Source organism: Platichthys flesus, chromosome 12 (assembly GCF_949316205.1).
Source record: "Platichthys flesus chromosome 12, fPlaFle2.1, whole genome shotgun sequence".
NCBI lineage: Eukaryota > Metazoa > Chordata > Actinopteri > Pleuronectiformes > Pleuronectidae > Platichthys > Platichthys flesus.
The window spans coordinates 12,854,788-12,878,837 of record NC_084956.1 but is presented as its reverse complement, the minus strand read 5'-3'; the positions used below and the strand labels follow the sequence as shown (position 1 = coordinate 12,878,837).

At 42.0% G+C, this 24,050-nt stretch overlaps 1 protein-coding gene across 5 annotated transcripts in view; it reads right to left on the bottom strand.

Annotated features, from left to right (window-relative positions):
• The window catches only part of adgrb3 (adhesion G protein-coupled receptor B3), a 121,096-nt gene that overhangs the window by 24,176 nt on the left and 72,870 nt on the right, over positions 1-24,050 (bottom strand). For all 5 annotated transcript variants that reach the window (XM_062400620.1, XM_062400622.1, XM_062400621.1 and 2 more), the window contains 5 exons: positions 17,697-17,843; positions 16,613-16,688; positions 14,728-14,830; positions 13,602-13,645; positions 486-612 (listed from right to left, as the gene is read on the bottom strand). In XM_062400620.1, coding sequence (XP_062256604.1) covers positions 486-612; positions 13,602-13,645; positions 14,728-14,830; positions 16,613-16,688; positions 17,697-17,843 — 497 coding nt within the window. The remainder of the gene's footprint in view (positions 1-485; positions 613-13,601; positions 13,646-14,727; positions 14,831-16,612; positions 16,689-17,696; positions 17,844-24,050) is intronic.

Genomic DNA, 24,050 nt, shown 5'->3' with positions numbered 1-24,050 from the left:
CGAAGTACTCCATGTTCTCAATGTTAATTACTTCATCCACTTATGAAATCAGAGGCTCCAGGTTTTTTTCAGCATGTAAGAAAACAAGGTAAACTTGAGAAATTGTGATGTTTTCTAATGTCACAGAAGAAAAAACACAACAAGGGCATTGCATCCCCAGAACTTATTTATCAGAGGCCATGAGGTTTGTTTGACTGATGAGAAGCTAACAAGCATCAGCATGCACACGCCCTTGCGCTTACAGGAGTTAGCAGAGTAATGTGCAAACTAGAGAATAGACCCCCTCCATGGACACAAACACACACACACACACACACACACACAAACACTCAAATACACACACACACACACAAGCTCCCTTTACAGCTGAATTACTGTTTAACAGGATTACCACTGCAAAGATTCAATTCCCGTTCTCACACACACGCATGCACACACACACACACACACACCAAAATGGATCACAAATCAATAGCCTCACTTACTATTTCTCTCGGTTGCTGAGCCAAAATGGCGAAGGTAGACACACGATCACACAGGCATTTTGTATGGGATGCATCTGTGAGCACCGTTTTACATCCTTTTTTGGACCAAGCTCCCCAGGAATCGTTCCTGCAAAGAAGAAAAGGGGAGAGGAAGAGGAGGAAGGTTTTGTTTTTTTTTAATTCCAGCGGTGGCACGACTTCACACGACTTCTCCACATCAGCGACATCGCAGGTTGTTGTCTTTTCATCTCCCCGAGGATTTCAATATTTCTTTCGAGCGCTATCAGAGTCGGTTACGCAAAAGAAAAAAGAAAAAAGAAAAAAAAAAAGACAGACACATCGACGCGGCTCTTGTGTGGCCACGAGCAACGTTTCAGCTGGAGCGGATGGAGAGGCAGAGGCACGGAGGAGGAGGACGGAGGGAGGAGGGAGAGATGGAGAGATGGAGGGATGGATGGAGGAGGGGGGACACAGGAGCTGTCCACGCAGACCGGTGCTGATTGATTCGCCATACGCAGAATAAACAGCATCAGAAGAGATAAGAGCGCTTCATATTCACCTGCATTGGGATTCTTCTCTTCCTCCAAACGACTGTATCACCCCTTTTTCTCCCTCTCCTCCTCTCAATGCACCCTGTTATCCCCCTCTCTTTCCCCCCCTCTAGCTCTGCTGTTTTAATTAGCAGCTTGTGGACGCTTCCTCAGGGGGGGTTTCACCCTGGAAACGGCGGACAGCCTCAGACTGATTCTCTGTTCCTCTCCGCTGCCGCGAGAGGAGGATGAGGAGGATGAGGAGGAGAGGAAGGGCTGATACAGTGAAGGGAGAGAGGAGGAAGCAAAAAAGAAAGAAAAAAAACAGAACCGCACGCTGTCGCAGGATCCGCGCACACAGCCCCACGGTGCGCAAACGGGACGGGATGAAATGATATGATTTGGGTTATTCCTCAAAATCATCTTTATTATGTGTTTTACTGCGGCTCCGAGCTGCAGGAGCGCTTCAGAGAATAACAAAAAAAAACACCGCAGAACTAACACCACCCCGCGGAAGCAGCGCCAATGGTTGCAGCCGCTCCTCGCTTCACACCACGAGCAGCCGAGGTGGAATAAAACGAGCGTCTCTCTCCTGTTTCTCACACCTCTCCACTTATTCTCAATCTTCAGCGAAAAAGTCCAAACATCCGAGAAAACTTTGCTAACGCGGAAAATGGACGAGGAGAGTGGTCCGAGTCATTTTACCTGCGCGTTAGGATTCACGTCACAAACACCTGTTGTCAAGCCAGACAACTTTCTGTCTGTTCGCTCCAGCACAATCCAGCCAGTTTCAACACAGAGACAGAACAGGACAGGCACATCAAACTGGAGTGACGCTCAGCAGAGTTCACACCAACTCTAATTTAAAATCTTTTATGAAACAGCATTTCAATGAGCTAGATTCAGATATTGAATTTAGACCTGCTTGCACACACTCAGAAATCCCATCACAACCCTGGATCCGCTTTCTGCTGCGGATCCGCATTCAAATGATGTAAAGCCGCAATTAAATCCTTGAGAAAACAACTTGTCTTGAACAATTTAAGAAAGAGAACAATCCTGGATCCACACCAAAATATAATGGGCCCTTCCTTGGGTCTTGCACTACACCTCAACAAAACATTATGGAAATCATCTTGCCCACAAACAAAAAATGCAGATTCAAACACTTGAGGGGCACTGGGGTATGTGTCAATGATTTGTTAAATACCATCATCCATCATATCAGATGTTTGCAGTGGAGAGGGGGTTTGCTTCTGAATGTGACAGTCATGTTGTGGGAGTGCAAACAGCCCTATGCTCAAAGGGGGATATCTCAAGTGGTCAGTGAAGGGTGTGACGCTCGCTGGTCACCCGGTGCTTCTGTCTGTTCGCTCCTGCAGGATTTACCTCCCGTCGACCTTCTCTTTTTAAATTACCCAGCAGACTGCAGCCTCTCACATGGGCTCAGACTTCATGGCTGTTGTTTGAGCTGCCAGAAACCAACTTAAATCATTGTTTCAAAACCCACAAGATGGTCAGACACATCTGCTGATGCAAACCACAAGAAACTAGAGTGGCTCTCAGCAGAGTGCATATTTCTGCCAAAGTCCAACAGTCCTCTGATGAAACCACATTTAAATTCACCAGATTTGTACTGACCATTGTGTGTTCAGTTGCTGATCAGTTATGTTTATGTTTATATGAGTTTTAGACCTGAAAAATAACTAATATATTCTACAATACTATATTAATATTGTGTGCATAATATTGTCATTATCATGTTCAATGCTTCTCAAATTGTAATTTCCAAAACTACTTTTTCTCTTCCTTGTTTTGTCTACTTGTTTTAGTGTATTCTTTTACACCTTTACATTTTTTTAACTTATCTTACTCCTCATAACACTCTTATATATTTGTATACTACTTTATTATTATACTAAGGTAACTTCTGCGTTCTGTCTTACTTTATCCCATCTTTTTTTACCCCGCTGGCTCCAGTAGCCGCACACTGCAGCTGTTGATTTGTGGGTAGAGCGGCCGCTGCCCATGCAGCTGCAAATTCCCAACCAGGACCATCTCTGCAGTGTCAGTGCAAAGCAATAAAGTAATAAAGCAATAACCTTCACCATACACCCCCTTATAGCCCCCCTCCCCCCTCTTAACTAATGCATGTTTTTGCTTGGCCGGCAGACTCCACATATAAAGCCCTACAGCTTATATTTTGTGATGAGTCACTCTTATGCTGCTGTTTTGACCGATTTTTAAAAAGGAAAAATCAATTTAAAAGGGATAAATGCACTCGTATTGGTAGCATCAAAAGACAGGGTTGTTAAAATGTCCTTTCATAAATAACTGTATGAAGCCCATTCAAACTCAGAAAGCCCTTGAGGAAATATGTCACAGTAAAATCAGCTGCATTCCTGAATCACATCTTAAAGGTCGATGGAACAAAATGGACTACAACCGTTTACGAAGATGTCTTCATAGAAAAAAAGATTCAAACACAGAAATCCCACAATAATAAATTCAAGTAAAGTCTCTGATTGGGAATTCGACTGCTTTAGGTTGTGAAGCTACTCAGCTACACTGAATAAATATGAACAGAATTGACAGTTGAATAGAAGCCAAATTATATAGCAGCATATATAGGCAGGAAACAGCCTTTCTGAGAGTCACCGGGGTGAATAACGTGAGGCACCCGAGGGTACAATAAAGATCCCGGCTCAGGCGCCCAATCAGAGCTACAGTAACTGTGAGTTCACATAGAGTTTATGAGGGTTTGACCTTCCTTCCATTGACAAAAACCACACTGCCTGAAGCCCAGACCACTTTAGAGACTTGACTCAGGGCTGGTGCAAAATTCATCATGAACTCCCAGTTTTCAAAAAGAGATTAACGTGTAACTCCACCCCTTAGTTTAACGTGTCTCTGCCAGGAAACTCAAGAGAACGCCTAAAAAAGGGCAGTGATGATGATGAGGAGGAGGACGAAGAGGAACCATCATGGAAAGGACAAGCCCCTGCATGGCATGTACCACCGACAAATTAAGGAAGTGGTTGATATCACGAGAACCTACCAATTTGACAGACAACACAGAGGCACTAATCATGGCAGCACAAGAACAGGCCCTAAATACAAGCTCCATAGAGGCCAGGGTCTACCACAGCAGACAGGATCCAAGGTGCAGGCTGTGCAAAGATTCCCCTGAGACCACCCAGCACATAGTAACAGGGTGTAAGATGTAGGCTGAGACAGCATACACTGAGAGGCATAACCAAGTGGCTGGGATAGTGCACAGGAACATCTGCTCTGAGTACGTATGGTTTAGAGGCACCCAAATCCCGGTGGGAGAGAGGTAAGAGAACAACAGAGCTAAGATCCTGTGGGACTTCAGATTTCCAGACTGACTAACAGCTGCCGGCTAACCCACCAGACACAGTGCTGGTGGACGAAGAACAGAAGATGCCAGTAGTGATAGATGTGGCAATCCCAGCAGACATCAGGAAAAAGGAGCCTGAGAAGATCGAGAAGTACCGAGGGCTGAAAGAACAGCTGGGACAGATGTGGAAGTAGAAATACCCTGTGATCCTTGTGGTAGCGGGAGCATTTGGGGCTGTGACCCCCTTCAAACTGGGAGAGTGGCTCCAGTAGATCCCAGGTAGAATATCTGAAGCCTCTGGGTTAGGGTTAGAACCCACAAACTCCCAGTCTTCTGGTAGAGGGCCCGAGCTCGAGGAAGACACTCCACCCCATGTGGGGCGCGAGGGAGATGTTTATGTTTATGTTCAACACATAAATGTTGGCTTTTTATTAATTTGGTAATGAATGTGATACTAAAACCAGCATTAATGTGTTTCATGAAAGAAGAGTAATATATTTAATTCATAGCTCCAAGAAGGGCACAGTATGTCTTTAATGACAGCCTGAACAAACAGCCGTGAAGAATGAGGCCGTGTGAGGAGTTGCAGAATGCAAAGTACTTCAGGGAGCGTGCACATGATGGAACACAACATTTTAGTAATGGCTCGGGCACATCACTTAATATACGAGCAGGTTTAATTATTGTGTATCCTGTCAGACAGAGAAGACAGGTCACGGAGAAGCACTTGGTGACCAGCGAGCATCACAGCCTTCACACAGCGGCCCACAGGAGATCCCCCTTCGAGCATAGTGCTGTTTGCACTCTAACAACATGACTGTCACATTCAGAAGCAAGCCCTCTCTCCACTGCACACTTGCGATGTGATAGATTGATGCTGCTAAACAAAACTTTGGCACAAATCCACCACGTCCCCCCCCCCCCCCCCCGGTGAGATCTCAATCCTCGACATGATCTGTTTCTAACTTTTTTGACTTGCTAGATGTTTGCCTCTGCTCTGCGCCGAAGGGAGCAGCTGACAGGAGAACATCCCTGGCTGGGGATTTATGCACGCCACGTTTGATGTGTTGTCTGACCTTATCAGGGGCCTGGTGGCCCTAGAATATAAAAAATGTCCCAGAGGGAAAGTGTCAGCACTGATGTTAACCACAGCGAGGCTGATGACACGACATCCGTCACGTACCCTTTGTTGACCATCCTTGTTGTGATGCTTTGACAACCTAGTGCTGAAACTTCCGGGATTGGAATGTGACAGACTTTAATCATGCTCCGGTTTTAACATATTTGGGTGTGAAGACGCCTGATAAGTGACAGTGGAGTGGCACCAACAAAGCTTTAGACGGCCCGTTCAGTGTTTAAACCGCTGTGTGGAAGTGAAGCCGAGAGTCAGACGGTTGCTAAAACGCTTGTGTGCCTCGCTGGACTCTGACAGATTGAGGTCCTGCAGTCAAAGAGATCGTATTACCGAACCCATAACTTATCCACTTAAGAGTCAAACTATGAAGCTCCGTAGCCTCACAGCACGGTGCAGCTCCACCGGTTAAACGCCCAGACAAGGTCGCCGTCCATTTAGCCTTCATTACACTGCTTTGCATATTGTATGTTTCTCCAGTGATGGGGGTACAGCCACCCCGAGAACCTCTTTAATTTCTTTGCATGCCCACGTCAGGATTAGCCAGACACTGGGCTGGTTGGTGGCTTACGGGCCTGAGGCGAAGCACTTCAGGAAATTCTAGGGAAAGTCTTGAATGACTGACACGAACTGACAGGCAGAGGAGGGAGGGGGCAACGCTGCATGAAAAATAGAACACTCCATCCATCCTGGATCTCGTGATGATAGACATGTTGTTTTTTTTGCAGGAAGAATGTTATTAATCCTGAGTGGGACAAAACTGTCGACAGGCGGCAGATAAGGAAAAGAAGCTGATGTTTGGGTTTCGTCAGTGAGGATGTGAATAACACAAAAGTCAAGATATCTCTGCTCTGTGTTTGCTTGTTTGCTTGTTTGCTTGTTTGTTTGTAAGTAAGATTACAGAAAAAGCTACTAGATGGAGAACAGGAAATGTGTATGGTCACTTATCTTCCATAGAATTTGTTGTATACACTGAATTTCTTCATATTTTGAATATTGTGCTTCTTTTTAAATCAGAGGGCATGCATTCGTTTTTTACAAGCTATGTTTATTTTGTATATCTTTGTTATTGCCTTGGTCTGTAACCCACTATCCACCAAAGTGGTTTTGGATGAGGCAATAACTCATTACATTTTAGTGAGGATTCAGGAACTTATTCCTCAGTGTCTTTAACATAGATCTTGATAAATAAATTAAGGCATGTTCAGGGAACTGATATTTACGAGTATATGCACTGAACTGAGTCTCACTCTCGCTATGACTGTGCCACACAACTTGCATTCATTATCATTTCATTTATTATGAGGTGTTTGATTTTTTGTAGGTTCACAAGTAAAAGCATGTATAAATACATCAACCAGGGCAAGCAGAGCAGGTAATTACATGTAGCACCAGTGAGTGTTCACATCATGTACAATGTCAGGGTTTACATGTGAATCACTCCCACACACACACACACACACACACACACACACACACACACACAGCGAGACTTCCTGCGGACAGATAATGCACGGTTAGTGTCCTATCTTAGACGCCCTATAAACATTGTCCACACTGTGACTTCTCCCTGTCGACATCCTCTTACAGTACAACAGAATGTGGACATCCTCAGGTCCCAAGCAGAACTTGAAGTTGTCTAATTTCATGATGAATTAATCCACCGGAAATAGCCCAAACGCAAAACTCTCTGTGTTATCCTCTCCCCCATCTGCAGCGTAGACAGTTCCCATTCAAACGCAGCTGACAAAACAACAAAAACTTTCCCACAAGAGCCTGAATCTGATCAGGTCTGTGGCGCAGACGAGTCTGTTTGAGGGTCTGTGACGGGAGAAACTGCCGATCTGAGATACGCAAATGTCAAAAGAAGCTTGACGTCAAGGAGGAAAAACAATTAACGAGCTCTTTCAACGGAATTAGAAAGATTAGGACTCAAATTAAATAGAACTTCAAGTGAAAGATGGAGGAGGAGATGTAAATTCAGACTCATAAAAACGCAGTATATCACCAGCTCCGGGTGCTTTTACTGTTTACTCAACTTGTCCAACTTCTTAAGTAGCTTTGAACATAAGTAGATTAAAAGGATCCAAAGAAAGTGGTGACAAATATTATTAATTACATTATAAATCGAGCTGTACACAACTTATATAACTCTCTCTTTAAACCGTGCATATAGGTAATTAAAGACTGTAGGTGATGTTTATGCTGTTGACTTCCCATGTCCTCGGGTAGATTCTTGTTTCTAGTTAAGCTGGGACCAAAACGTACAGCAGAGGTTTATCTGGGTTCCTAAGCTCCGCCTCGGCCGGCGGGGTTTAGTGTGGCCTGATTGGCTCGAGTCCACGTTCACCAGATGTTCAGTAGAACCCATCCCTGCCGCAGCTGCATTTCATACCTTCACATGTAAATAATGAATATGCTTTGATTCCTCAGGAGGTAAACTGCTACTGCAAATCTGTGGCGGTAACTGTTTAACACCAAGTCATCTGGAAACTGATTGTATCACAAATGCAATATCACAATAATTACAACGTTTTTGTTTTGATTCAGAATTTTGAGGTTTGTTATTGTCCACTAACTAAGGATGAGTTTATACAATATCTTATATATACGGGTATTTGCAGTCAAAAAATGTACTGTTTTGTATTGTATATTGATGAAAACAAACTCACTCAATAAAATACAGTAATTCAAATGCAAAGAATAAACTACAAAGAATAAACTAAAAATAAATCACAATAATTTAGACTGACATTTATTCGGTTGTATATATATCTATAATATGTATTTGGATACCTGTGCATTTAAAAAGGAAAAACAACTTTTTATTCGCTGGCCTCTGTACTCTCCTACTTCAGTTATGTCAAACATATCTTACATGTTTGCCATTCAAGTTGGCAATCTGTTGGTTTATAGAGCACCATGAAAGGAAACTATACATTTAAGACTAACAAGGACAAAGTAATGATATCATTTATCACCTTCTGTTTGCTTTGAGAGGAAGAAAAACAATAAAGAATGGTAGATAAATGTGAAAAAGTAAAAAAGAGAAGTGTAATAAATGTGGCAGTCCGTAAAAATGTTGTGTCCTAAAGCTGTTTTATAGAAGGCCCGAGATGTTGTCATGATGTAGGGAGTAGTTCACTGATAAAGGTCGTCGCTCTCAGCCTGGTGTTTGACCTCTTGTCAAAGTTGGACAGTAAGACATATGTGATTTTAAAGACAGAAGCACATTCATATGTCTTTCACTGCAAAGATTCATGTGATTTTAAAAGCACCTACTTGCTGCAGGATAAGGAATTTGTCTGTAATGTGATTACAATATTCACAATGAGATGAATTAACCTCTTTAGCCATTTAATCAATGAGTTCTTCAAATTGTTATCAAGAGACTGTAGAATAAATTATTTCCAGTGATTTTTTATAAAAGTCAGTTAAAAAACTAACACCTGCATCCTTGAATAGATAGTTTGAATAATTCCAGTAGTTTTTTTTTTCCTTCATCTGGTGAACACAGTGGGGACATCACAGGGCTGCACTTACTTTGTTTCCTCGCCTCGCCCGAGGGGTGAGATATTGGTCATTTCAGGCTTGTTTGATAGCTGAAAATATTGACATTTGAGAGAGTAATAAAAGTGCATACGTCTGAGCTGTTTACCTTCGGTGCTCGGGAGCTGAAGAGTAAATGAAAAAGATATTGGCTCTCCGGATGCTACAGAGTTTTTTTTATTATTTACAACACGCGAGTCGCATATCAACATGTTGATTTACAAGTTTGTTTGATTCTTTTCCTCGTTTATTTTGTATTGATTTATGATATTGAAAAGGTAATCACAGAGGCAGCAGGCTGTCCAACAGTTCTCTGGGACACATGACAAACGCAGGAAGCTCATGTCATTGAACCATCAATAGGTCACAGTTGTTTTACTAATTTTAATTGCACATAAGATAATTAGATATTCAAATTCATATTTTATTTGTGTCATACACAAACCACACATTGTACGACCTGCAGTGAAATGTGTTTCTGTGACTCTCCTTGACATGAAGATGAGCTAAAAAGATATTTACAATAATTTACTTGGGAACTGATTATACATATAAGTATTAATTTGGGGAATGGCCTTCTCTCAGATCCTCACTTATTATATTACTATTATTATTGGTCACAATTTCAATGCTGTAATAATTAAGTAAATGTACTTCCCATGACTGCATATTATTACCCTGAGTTATCACAAAACGATGTGGGCCTCATATGGGCGTCTTGTATAACTGATACAAATAACTGAATAGACAGAATAGCTCAATTTTACCCACAACATTTTTTTCTGAAGTGATTCTCTTGCCTTGTTTCCCTTAAATAGATGGATTTCATTATATATCAAATTGTTCTCATTAAAACTGTTCCTTAATTTCGTAGAAAATATCGAACATTAAATGAGAAACTCCTGCAGTAGCGCTGATTGAGATTCAATTGAACCTTATTAAAAATGCACCCGTTCAATTCTCTGTGCCTAGGGAAGTGAAGCACAGAACGCTGCGAGGTGAAGAATGTATGGATTCCATCACAATGTGAAGCCGTCGCTCGAACTGGTGAGCAACAATATGAATTCACGCATCTGAACGTGTGAAACAGATCATGTGAATGTGTAAAACGTTCTGAAACTGTGGAAATAATTTGTGTCTGTCTGAATTGTTTTTCACACAAATTAAATTTAGATGTGTAAAAGTTTTTTTTTTTTGCTTTACAAACATTTGTGTAAATGTTAATACATTTTTGTGGAGGAACAACGAGTCACACAAATTTGGCTCAAATGTTTTAGTCACAGGCAAATAGTTTGACCCTGAATTTATTCCTTAGCTGACGAGCCAATCAGCATGTAATATAATATAAGAGTAATATTCCTGCACATTTTTAATCACACAAACAAAACTAATATAACTAATGTATATTTTTAAAGTTGCAAAACGATAGTATTCATGAACATCATTCCGAAAGCTCACAACATCAATAACACTTCTTTACAACATCCTCTCAGTTGCTCACACAAACAGACAAATCATGATGTTTTCCCCTGGCGCTGTCACACAGTATATATATTTCAGCCCTGTGCTGAAAGTGAAGCAGCAGAGACTCGGCTGTGGGATCTGTCTCCGCCTCACGGCTTCATTCCAGCGCCTCGAGTGCACAGCTCAGTATTCTCATGTTGTGTATCAGCACCACAAACGAGTCGGTGATACAGGAAGTGCAAAGGACTCAGCTCTCCACTTGTGAACAACATTTTCATTCTGCTAATTGTTATAGTGAGCACTCTCATTTCCTTTGAGCCAACATGGCTGACAGATGGTGTATTACCCCCTCGATGGGCCCGGAGAGTGGCTGCTAGTCTGTAATAGGATGAGCCAACTGTTTGAAATGAACACGGTAATCATAGCACGGAGTCATTCAGCGGAGCCCTGATTGTAATGACTTAGGGTAAAGCAGAGGAAAAAGAAGTGCTGATATCCAATACTTGAAAGTCAGAGGGAGAGAATAGAGCAGGGTCTTCCCAGTTGGTCCTTGCTGACAAAACGATAGAGGACAAACATGCAGAATCCACATGTCATTTCAGAGTAAACTGTTGCCTAAGCTGCTTCATCCACAACTGTTTGTTTACTCACAAATAAAAAAAACTCACAACGGCCGCAAAAACCTATCAGACGACAAGAAAAGCCAGACAATGCAAACAAAACCACAACAGAAGTTAGCGACAGCAGATGTTGACAACAGAAATAGCCGAGTAAGTTCCTGCGGTCAAGTACGCTGCCTTTTGTAAACAAGATATGTCTGTCGCCATTTAAAATCAGATGCCTGTCTATTTGAGGTGTTACGGTACAGGGGCTTAGAGCATCCAAAAAGGAAGAATGCACCAGTACTGTAAAACCTCAAATAGACGAGCATCAAATTCTGTTGTGTTTTGGCTTTTGTAGTTTAGTTTTTTGCAATTGGGTTGAGTTCTCCTTTTCTGTTAATGTGTATGTGTGACACATCTCAACCACATATGTGTGAAATCCATGAATAAGTACTAAAAATATATGCCTGAACTATAATTAGTGGCCAAGGGAAGGACTGTGCTGTACCCATAGACAGTATATCAGGATCTATCTATATCAATCTATAGCTCTAACAAGCTACACAGCAATATACCAGTGATGTATTTGATCCAGCTGCAGAACCAATACACCCATTTAAACAACTGATTTGATCTGGATATTGATTCTGGTAACTCACAGTAACAGCGAGTAGCTCTAAATGCTAAAGGTTCTCCAGTTGGGTCTAAAAAGAACTTAAAAATACATGAGGATCGAATGCTGGTGGAAGCAAACATGCCTGGAGCAGCTCCTGTCAGGACTGGAACAGAAGGAGGGCAGAAGCATGTGTGTGTTCACAGCGCACCCAAACAAACCACGAGCTGAGACGATTCACCACGTTCAACAATGTGGCCCCGACACCAAATGTTTCCCTCCACATGACAGAGTGTGACACGCAGGCAGCACGTGGCCCCTGCTTCACTACCAATGCACACATGCATGGTTTCCTACGAGTGCTTCGTGCAGAGGTTTTCTGTTTTAAGCCATCACAGGAAAGGCAGCATTAACATTTTAAAAATATTACTACACATAGAGAGATAATTAGAGCAAATATATACAAATATTAATAAACCTTAAGACCCTAGTGTCAAAATATGATAACGAGAAGTAGCCACGGGAATAACCCTGGATAAAACATGTTACCTTGGAAACTAGAGGCAGAGACAGAAGGCATCCGCAGTCTTTCCCACAACCACATATTGTTTTATTACTCTGTGCTAATATCTGTATCAATAAGAAACAACCACAAAACATGGAGACATAACAGACAAGGCATTACTCCAAACAACTACTATCTTTAAAATATAAATTATACATTTAAATGTATACGATATTTTAAGACCTAAAATTCAGACAATCGATATTTTGGTTATGAGGGATTTTTAAGATTCTGCAGAAACCCGGGGGAAAAAAGGCTTGTAATAAAGAAAATTGTGTATATTGGGTTTGCCATATAGATGATTGTGGGCTTATAAATTATAACTAATACATAAAACAAAACTGTCAGCTAATATTTTTGTGTAATCAGTAAATAATCAGTAAGTAGTCAAGTAAGTAGTTTTTAATACTGTGAATAGTCTCCTCCCAGACCGAGCAGTGAACTGTCCTGAAGCTTTAAGAAAAGTTGAGTCTCTGCAGGTGGAAATGCAACAAGAACATTGCTGTCAAATGTAAACCGAGCGAGAACACAAATCATTCTGCTGCAAACAAGGTGACATGGAATCACCTCCGACAGCAGCACAGCACCAAACTCTGTCAAAACAAGCCCAGCGTAAAAAATCCAGCAGCAAAGTTAAGTTTCAGAGAAGATGATGACATGTGAACACGTGAGTGTTCCAAACCTCCTTGTGATATTTGTTATATTACTGTCCAGTATGTACGTCTGACGTCCAAGCACTTCCTGGTCTGTTTCTATTTCCGTGAGCTGCTCATATCAACAAAATCTGATAAAATGAAAATAATTTAAGATGTGTGTTAAAGCCGACACCTGCCAATCATTCTAGTCTGGTTGTACATTCTGTACAGTACAGCTCACTTGTACAAATGACTGCAGAATTGTGATGTATACACTAAGCCTATGACTCATGAGTGACTCATGTTAGGATGGAGGTATGGGCTGAACCCAGGAACACTGCGTCTGTAGAACCTGAACAGCACCGACTCAGAGCCAAAGAAAAACTCCACAAACTGAGACGTTGTGAGTTTGATTCCTGGCAGAAGCGTTTGTCGAGGTCTGTAGGTGTCATAAGATGTTTATTCCCATCTGATGATAAGAGTTGTATTTACAATAATGCACAATAATCTATGTCTATGTAAAGATATGTGCAGAGAGAAGATGCACACTAACCCACATTCAGAGGCGTAGCAGAGAAGCACTGTAACAACAGTGAAAGCTTGATATTTAACAGAGTGACTGAAAAAACAATAGTTTAAAAAATAGAAAGTTCATGGCCACTTACATGATGTTGCTGTCCCACAGGGCGCAGTACGGGTTCATTGTGCCCTGGAAGGAAGGAAAAAGGACAAAATGTTTACCAGATAAATAGTGATGATGACAATTGCTCTTCATGGGCAGCGTCGTTATAAATGAACTTTGCGTTTGCCCTTCTGTGCAGATCAAAAATAATAATAATAGAGTGTTTTATGGATCACACAGAAAGTACAAACTGGAGTTTGTATTCCATTATCACACATGAAAGCGTTTGTTGACCCGCTCAGACTTACATGCACTTTACATCCCAGTTGAATAACAAGGTCTGGATCATAAAAAGGGAAAATGTCCTCGTAATGATCCGACTTGCAAATTAATTATCGAGCCAATTAGGCCCCATTGTGTTCAGGCAGCTGCCGTGGTCACTGCTCATACAGTCAACAGATAAGACCTCAGGACCATCGAGGGCTGGTGTCATTATAAATTACATATTTTATCTTCTACAATCAATGAACATCACAATCAATTTATCTGTGTTCTCTTTTACTTTCGTTTTAAATACTTCTCTACATCCCTTTCTCATCATGAGATAAACTCATCTCCACCCTGGTCATGTCTTTGGTATCTAACTACAACAGGAGTGATCACCCATCCATAATTCTAATTAATCCGTTTCTATGTCTGTGTGGCCTGCCTGTCCATCTGTGTGTCGGTGTATCCTGTCCGCCCACATGTCTGTCTGTCCATCCATCCATCCGTCTGTTTGACGCTTGTCTGTAGAATGTCCTGTCCACCTGTCTGTTTGTCCTTTCGTCCACCTGTCTTTCTGTTTTTCCCATCTGCCCACCTTTCTTTCTGTCTCTCCTGTCTGTCCTGTCCTGTCCTCCCACCTCTCTCTGTCCATCCATCTATCTGACCTGTCTGTCTGCTTGTCTATCTCCACCTGTCGATTTGTCCTGCCCACCCACCCGCCCGTCTGTCTGTGTGTCTTTATTTCCTGTCCGTCTGTCTAATTCCACTCTTGTCTAGCAGTACAGGTTAATCACCAATGGTTTGGAAGGTGGGACAGAGAGGATTATGGGTAAGGGTATAGGTGTGGCTCCTTCACCTGCATCTGTAATAAAAAGACGACAGGACGTGTCTGTGGTTCTTACGTTTGCCAGGTGAGCCAGTTCGATCTCCAGGTGGGAGTCCGTCACTTTGGGCTCAGGTCTCACCGTGACCGCGATGACCTTGGAGTTCACGACAGTGTGGTTCCTGCGTCAAAGAAAACAAAATCAGTTAGGAAACAAATCTCATTTCCTGGAAATTCTTTTGAAACACTGTTTAATTGAATCATCGAGGGTCAAGTGTTAAGACAACGATTGAAAAGCAGAGGCTCCTCTTTGATATAGAAGCTTAACCATGATGGTATATTCTGTATCCCTGTAAATGTTACATGCAGCTTATTGATATAAAGGATGAGCACTATACAACATTTGCAGTGTTTAAAGCCTGGACCCTGATTTTACTTCAAACACCCCAGGCCTCTTTTTCTGCTCTGTGAAGAAGCATTAACACTTCAGGATTAGATTAAGACTTAAGTGGGATCGGGAGTATAAGGAACTCTCGGTGTTAAAACCTGATTTGGTGTCTGAGAAGATTTTGAATTTAAAGTTCCTCTCTGAGGGGCTAATCTAATTATCTGAAATCGGGAGTGCAAGTTTCTTCAAATGAATTTTTTAAACCTTGCAGAGTGTTAGTGTAAGATATTTTCTCCGGTGCAGCTATAACCCAAATATCAAAAGCCGCCCATTAGACGTGAAAGCAGCCCTGCAGGAGGTTTTCCAGGTGTTTCAAGCACCCGAGCAGATCAGAAACCAGAGAGTACAAATCAAAGGCTCCAGATGTTTCTTTGTGTCTTTCCCTTTAAAAATCCGGCATTCTACTCCCGTTTCAAAAAAAACATCCAGCCTTTTTCAAATTGTATAAGTCAGTCACTTGTCTGGACTCATTGTATGATTGAAATCGATGGAGCAAATAGGTAAGTTCTTTCTGCCCCCCTGCTCAAACCTCAAAAGCTTAAAATCTGGCAAATAGAAGATCGGCGTATCCCCTTGTTATTCTAGGGAGAGTGACCTTCGGCGTCACATCATGAGCTCCTCTCCACACGTACACAGCTGCTGCTGCTGCTGCTGCTGTGACTGACAGCCTGGCCGGTCCTGGGTTGACCGCTCTGTCCTTGGGCTGTTAGTGCCAGGGACCTGTTGATCGGGCTCTGGCATCCCGGTGGTTGTCTGGGACGTCCCACTGCTTGTTCCAGGCTATAACGTCGCCGTGAATTAACTCCACAGTCCGCGCTTCACTAAATATGTTTTCTTTGAATTTAACTATTTGTGTTTTGTAGCACAAACCCCTCATTTGATGTTTACACGGTATATGCTTTCTCAGCAGTACTGACTCCATATGAATTAGAATGTGAAAGAAAACAATTTTTTAAACGTCTACTTAAAATATATGGAACAAACCTCCAGGTTTATTTAAACAGAAGCTACAATTAAGAAAAAGTTCAAGCTATGAAAATGTATTTAAATCCTCAAAATAATGAATATGGAGGACGTGTTGGAAAAAGCCTGTGTCCAACCTCTATGTGTTTTTAGTTTTTTTCCCATCATTCCAACTTTAATCTTGTTTTCTACTTGTGTTTGAATGATTTGTGCTTTTGATTGTAAACCCATGAATTGTAACTTGGAAGCATTAAAGCTGCATGAATGTGTTGTATTGAGAAAAACAATTTAAAATAGAAGATACGACATCGGCAGCACATTCATCTGCTTTTCTCTTTCTTCCTGTTGGACACGTTTAATGTCATTGTGCTGCAGAGGAACAGCCGAGGGACACATGAGTGAGGCACGGTCTCTTTGTAAGACTTAATCTACAACTTGAAATAAAAATAGATACCCGTGCTGCTTCAGAAGGATTAAATCTGTCATATTGTTTGTCTGTTTTTATTTTACCAGCAGTTCAGAAAATACAGATGAGGAAATGTGATGCTCTTACTTTGGTGAAGGCAGCATGAGTCCGAGAGTTTTGTAGAGAACTGTTCCCAGAATAAAGACGGGGGATCCTTCCATATCTAGAGGAGAAGATGAAATATCAGCTATCATCACTCATAGACTTTTATATTTATAGCATGACACAACCTTATTATTCAAGTGGATCGGATTTAATGAGGCACATATTCAAAATGTTCATGCTGTGTAGATTTAACAGTGTACGGTTTTGCTTTCCAGTAATATGGCAGGTTTTCATAACTGGAGACAGTTGTAAATGGGAGTAACACTTGGCTTATGCAAACCTGCTAGTTTGTTCTGCCAGTGCAGAATCTGCCAGTAACACTTAACACTCAGACTTTTTTTGGACAAAGAGGACTTTCTGCAACTTTTTGCTGCAGACTTTGTCGACTCTGCTTCTACACAGCGTCCAAATGAGAGTGGTCGGGATTAGGCACCGGATCCTCTAATCAATCCCTTGTTTTGTTATCTTTGATATATTCCAGATAAGACTGATTACACCAATTAACCAAATTGTCTGGCTCCGGATTGCAGCAAACTGTGGCAACTGGCACCGTTTGAGAGGAGGCTCAAAACGCTGAGTCGATTGGAAATCCTCGGCGGGGTGAACAAGCGAACGCAAGCGAACCGGCTTTGTTCGGAAGGCGTGCAGCTCTATTTCACTCCCCAGATACAAGGGTCGGAGTAGCATAAAATGAAAAATATAATACATCCTGCAGAAGACTAATGCTGCTGTGCAAAAGTCATACTGCAGGTTTTTCAGGCGAGGCAATGCAACCAAAATCACTCAGCGTTTGCCGAGATGTCAAGATATTCATTTTCCGCTCCTCAGCAGTGGCCCCTGAATCCATCACAAGGTATACGCTGTACATTCATCTCACATTTCCGCTGCATTTACCTCCGCAGATGCTGGAAAACATTACAGCCGGCTTTAAAAAGGAGAAGAACTTTACGTGTGTGTCCTACGTGAAATAATGCTCGTGCCCGCAGACGTGTTCGCGTGGCTCGGGGTTCCGGAGGAAAGATGTACAATTGAAACGTCTCCGTGTGAGATATACTGCGCCCCGTACCTGCTGACTGGGAAACAAAGAGGCCCTTCGGGATGACCACTTTATCTTCGGAGTTCCTGGCCCAGTCGACCATGCCTTTACGACCCTTCATGGGGAAGTTGATGTCAGTCATTACAGACACTGCTGGAAGTCTCTGGATGCTGGCCACTGCAGAATTCAAAAGAGGAATGGAGAAATGTGGATGATCAATATACTTTCGGGACTATTTATGCATTAGTAGATTGTCTTACAGAGAATCACAGTGGATACATTTACCAGAAGTCTGTTGTTAAAAAAAAAAGGCTCCGGCACGTGATCATATTTTCTCTCTCGGGCTCCTGCTCACGTGTGAATTATGGAGTGAAATAACCACACAGATTCATGTCTAATACGTATTTCTGTTTTCAAGTTTAGTTTTAAAACCAGAATGGACACATGGGAAACATAGAACAGCAGATTTTTAAAATAAAATCTATTCCTCTTCATTATTTGTCTATTTAATATAAACTTCTTTGGGCCTCAGGCTCACACATAAGCTCACACATACACAAACAGAAATCAGTTGTGTGGTCTGTGGTGCGTTTGAGGTTGTTGTTGTTGTTAGATAAATGATTTTTTGGGGGTTGCGATAAAAATGAGAAGTGAAGAAGAGGAAGATGTTGGTATTGTTGCAGTTGGTGAGAGGGAAGAGGAGGAGGAGGAGGAGGAGGAAGAGGAGGAAGAGGAGGAGGAGGATGTGACGTTGTTGAATGCACTGTAATGTAACCTGCTCCTCCACCTATACAAGGTGATTTATACTGGTGAGAAGTGAAAATTCTTTGACCCCAGGAAACCCAGGGTCACCTCGATGACCCTGAATCCTGCTTCGTAGTGCAGGCCTCAGATACTGTAGCATCTAACTATCAGCAAAACAAATACATGTCTATATCAAACACATGGAATTAGTAATTTAACCTGCTCTATTTCTGTATTTAGATATGTGCAGTGTGTTGTACTCTTTCAAACTAAATCTGTGATCTGTATATAAACTCTTGGAGGCTTTGGATTTTCTTTTTGGAACTCCTTAGGTTTATAATTTAGACCCATGCAGCATTAAGGGTTTTGGGGGTTTGACTTTTCCTTTTATTTTTTTCCCATTTTACCTTGAAGTTAGTCACCTTGTGTGTTTTCCCGACTTGCTTTACTTCCTGTCTCGGTCTGCCCCTCCCTCATGTTTCACCTGTGCCCAATTATCCCTCACCTCCCTCATGTATTTAGTCTCCGCGCTCCTCAGTCTTCTTTGTCACTTCGTCTGGCTTTGTTCCTGCTGGTGCTCCCTGGTGTTACCTCGTACTTACTTTCCCTATTTGTTCCTGTTCCTTAGTTTTTGCCTGAGTTTGAGCTTTGGATCCCAAAACTTTCTTTTTCTTTGCCTTCCTGTCTGCCAGCAGAGACTTGAGGCCTGTGTTTCAGATTAAATATTCTTTCTCTGCATGACGTGCTTTGTCTGACGTCTGCTCTCTGGGTCCTGTACATCCCAACTCCTCACTTTGTAACAGTCCCATGACCTGAATTCAAAAACACAGGATTGCTGCCTGCAAATTTAAATACTCCACTGACTAACAGCATCAGTTTGAATCTGTGTCCATACTAACAAGGGACCACTCACATACTTCACCCGGGCTTCAATTGTAACATATTGCTTGAACATTGGCTCGTCTTCTATATGTGTATATAAGCAGTTGTATCACTGAAAAATGAATTTAACTGCACAACAGCAGTTAGCAAAGACGACACTGTCATTAGTGCCTGTAATGGATTCCAAACTTCTTAGTTTAAGTAGCTCTAAGACTCCAGAGTAGTGTGGACACCAGGCATATCCGAGAGTTGATTGGTTTTCAAACTACAAAAATGTAATAGTTTGGATGTAGCTTCAGATTTGGTTAGTTTTTTTAAACTGGAGCATGACAGGCCTATTTTTTCAATTAAAATAAACTGTAACCTTAGAAATCCTCATTTGAAGTCTCCAAATAACGTAATACCAATCTTTATGTCTTTGGATTGTTAGAGAAAGCTGCACTCCCAATAGAAAAAAAAACACACAAGGACACAGGGCGATTGAATACGCAGGTTATTTATAATAAACCTCTCAACTCCCATCCAAATTCACTACAGGGCGGAAAATCAAAGGTACCACATGACAACTTTTATACTGGTAATCTCCTTAATCACTGTTTTCTTCTCTCAGCTCCCTGGTGAGGCGCAATATAACATCAGTCCATACACCGACAAGGAAAATACCCAGGATCAGCTGAAGCGGCCTCAGCATTACAAGGAGGGGGGGGGGGGGGTCGATAAAGCTGCTCTGTTGTCTACCTGGTGTCACATCCAGTCCCTGTCAGGTGGTGCTTCACAGAGACGGAGAGGAATCTGAGGCTAATCCCGCCATTGATGCACAAGCGCCGTTGTTCCTCAGGCCCAGGCAGTTTTACAATTTCAAATCTTGGAAAGACGCCACGACTGAGTAATACCTGAGACAGGGAAGGTGTGCCTCTGGTGCTGGGGATGATCGAGCCGCGGGCATGAAATCACAGGGCACCACAAAGGCCCCGTTCCCAGCGCCAGATGTTGGGAGCAGCGGTGGCTAAGTGTTTGTGTGTGTTTGTGTCGGCGGCTTTAGTCACGAGGCACGCTGTGACACACACACGCCGCTATAGGCTTCTGGGTAATGCGGCAGGTAAATGGGCTTTTCCACTCGCCTGACGGGAGCCGACAGCATAAATAGAGCGATCGTGTTGAACTGTGATGCTTCTGAAGACGGTTTCACTGAGGGAATTATAGCAATGCACATTCCATCCGAACGTGCTCATACGAGACTCAGCATTCAGCCACACGTCCAAGTCAGACGACATAAACATTCTGCACAGAAAAATGTATTCACTGTGCATTTGCAGCATCTTTTTTCGTGTGTAATTACGATTAATCGCTATTGATGTCAAAACACTCTCCGGACTATGAAGTGCGGGCTCACGATAGACCCCTAGAAGAATGTCCAAAGTGAATGATGTCTTCCACCTTCAAAGTGGCCTTTAATTTAATTTCGAACATGTCCCAAGCATCACTTTTGTCCTCCACGTGTTTGCTTGCACGGCAAGACATTAAGTTGCCGGAGTGCGCAGCCTTTTTGCAATCAAGGTTATTTGACTAAAAGTGGGAGGACAGAGGACGCCGCCCTGGTGACAGCCAGTATTTATCGAGGTGTCAAGAGGCTGCCATAAATTAGTGACGAAATGATGCCGCAATATCTTACTCGGCCAGATGCTGTCCACTCGGATTCGACCGATGGCTCCACAAAACTTTCCATTCCTTTAATCAAAAGAGACACGCCACGCGGCCCGGGCTGGATTGAGCGTGTGGCTGGCGACCAAAGACGGAGCTGTGTCCCGGGTGGAATAATTTACATGAAATATCTGCATCCCCCGTGTCTTAGTGGTGTCTCGTCATAACAGAGAAAGGCATGTGACTCATGGAAATACGGAGTAAAAAGTGAAAAAAAACTAAAGTAAAATGCATCGCTATCTGGAATTCTTCCACTATAATGACCGAACCGGAAACTTAAACAAGAAGCAGTAATTTCTTTCTGAAGGTAGAAGAACACAGAGTTCTTTCTCCTTACAAGACCTCAGTGCTTTCAGCCAGCAGCCAGCGAGCTTCTGGGTGATTCCAGCCAGAGGCAGCTCATTACTGCTACATCTTCAAATAACCGCTCACAAGCCAAATAAGCCCTCAGCCTGTGTGTGAGGATGCCCCCCCCCACACCAAAAAAAAAAAAAAAACTCTCAAAACTGCCTTCCTCGGTTCTGCAAGACCAGAAATTATAATGATGCTGTTGTTCCAGGGTTATTTTAAAACAACACATACGTATGTTCCTTCAGAAATTGAGGGAAAATCATGTTTGTGCCTTTTTTTGAATGAGTCATAATATTTTTTTCCAGAGTAACTTCGAGTAAGTACATAAACTCTAAATATGCTAAAAAAGAACAATATAGGGTTCTTGTTTAGTCGTCATCAGTATTTTTCTGTGAGCTACTTAAGAAAAACAAATCCTCTTAATACATATTAAGCTTGTTAATGAGGTGAAAGTGAAACATATAGACACGTGGCCCTTTTCCGAAGAAGAAGAGATTTGTCAATTTTGAGTTTTAGTCTCGGGGGAACATTGACTAAATATATCTGCCTAATTAGAAATTAAAAATGAGGGGTTGATACAGATTAAGGCCAATAACAAGGTGTGTGGAATAATTAACCAGACTTCAGTCATGCCTGAGAGATGTATGAGGCAAAAAAAGACAACTGGGATCTACTTTCTTTAAAAAAAGGTCTGTATGACTTCTTCATTGTCTAAATTTCTGAGAGTGTGTCTAAGAGTGTGTCTAAGAGTGTGGGACATCTACACCTACTGTAAGTAATTTAAAAATATCTAATTATAATTTATTTAAAGAATCACAAATTAACATGTCAGAGCTGTTGACGCAATCAAGGTGCCTGCAGGCTCTGCTAAAAAAGAACCAGACTTGTGTCTCAAAAAATCAGTTTCCTCATTAGAGCAGTCCGAGTCATTAGTGGCAAGATCCTGGTGCCGGGAATACATGTTGTTTCTGATCACTTGTGAAGCTCAAAATAACAACAGTGGTGTACAGCTTGTGTCAAATGTTTAAGTTTCCTTAAGTTTCTTTTCATCTATCCATTATCTATGATGCTTATCATTTGAGGGTTGTAGAGCTGCTGCAGCCAAACCCCGCTGGCATTAACTGGGGTTGGGGTACTTTGCCAAAATTAGCCACATATCAAAATTGTTTTGGCCCAGATTTGGCCCACATCAAACACTGGAATGGGGTGGAATGATGGCACTTGAGCTGTCTGCTCCTGTTTGCCAGATCAGGGCCACAAGCAACCCATAGCAATACCGCAGGTCAGTGACCCAAATTGGTTTTGTGTAATTCAGGTCATGGTCACGAGTTATATTCACATCCAGAATACACATTGCCTAAAGCACTGCATGTCTGCATCCCTCAAGACTCTTACCCTTTGTGTCTGGGCCTCAAGATGGCCAGCAGACCCACATCATTGCCTGAAGTGGCCCACATCCGTTTGCTATCTGAGCTGCAGATGATCATTCACAAATGTTTTCCTCTTTAGACCACTGCAATCCATGGTTCGCCTGCATCAATAAATAGTATCTAGTCCAGATAGTCTTCAAGTGGTCAAGAATGTTGCTTCTACACTGTGGTCCATTTTGTTGTTGTTGTTGTTGTTGTTTTTTCACTCTTTAACTCTTATTTTTTAACTTTCAGTTTCTTAGTAAATGCTTCTTTTTATGTGAAGCCCTTTGAATTGCCTTGTTGAAATGTGCTATACTAATAAATGAGCCTTGCCTTTGCACTTTGTCATGTCATGGACCTAAAATGCAGCTGGTGCTTGGATTTTTGGATTTGTCTTGGTTTTTCATTCTCTGTTTTATTTTGAAACTTTGTGCCTTGTGTGTCTCTCTGGCTTTACTTCCTGTCTTTGCCCTGCTTACCATCTGCACCTGTCCTCATGTGTTTCACCTGTGTTCATTATCCCTCCCTCCCTCGTGCATTCCTGTGTTTCCCTTTGTCTTGTCCATGTTGTCTGTTCATATTCCCTGTGTTTCCGTTTCGCTCACCACCGTTAGCCTACTTTGTTCTTTTCTCTTTTGGAGCTCTTTTGTGGAGTTTTTGATTTTCAGTTGGTCTCCCTGCCCTCCAATGACTGTAAGTTGATCTAATTAAGCATTTTGGTCTTGGCTGCTCGGTGAGTAATCTGCAGTTGTTTCCTGCAAACATAAAACCCCAACAACTCTCCCTTTAGATTAACGTGACTGGCTTTTATCGCACTTGGTGCATTTCAGTGTTTGAATGTGTGTGTTTTTAATTGTCTTTCTGTTGCATATTCTTCAGCGTTTTCATTGCATTAATTGTGTATTATACTTCCTGATGTTATATTATTCATGTGAAGCTCTTTTTCACTTGTCTGAGAAAGTTGCTTTTTCAAATAAACTTAATTATCCTGGACAGGGCTACGGATGTATCATTTGGAAATAATGAAACTAAGTAATAGCTACAATAGTGAGGTTGGCAGTAAAATATGTATTTGTAGAGAAGAAAAAAAAAGAACAAGCAATATCTTGAGTAGGAGCCCTGGTTGTGCCACTTAGTGCTTTTCTGTAAGAAGGACACACACTGTTGAGTTGCATCACTGCCTCGATATAGATAGATTTTCCATCGGATCTGGTCTAATGGATGGACACAGTTTAATCCATAGTGCTACAGAATAGAGAGAAGGCCCCACGGTCATATAACTGCTCTATACAAA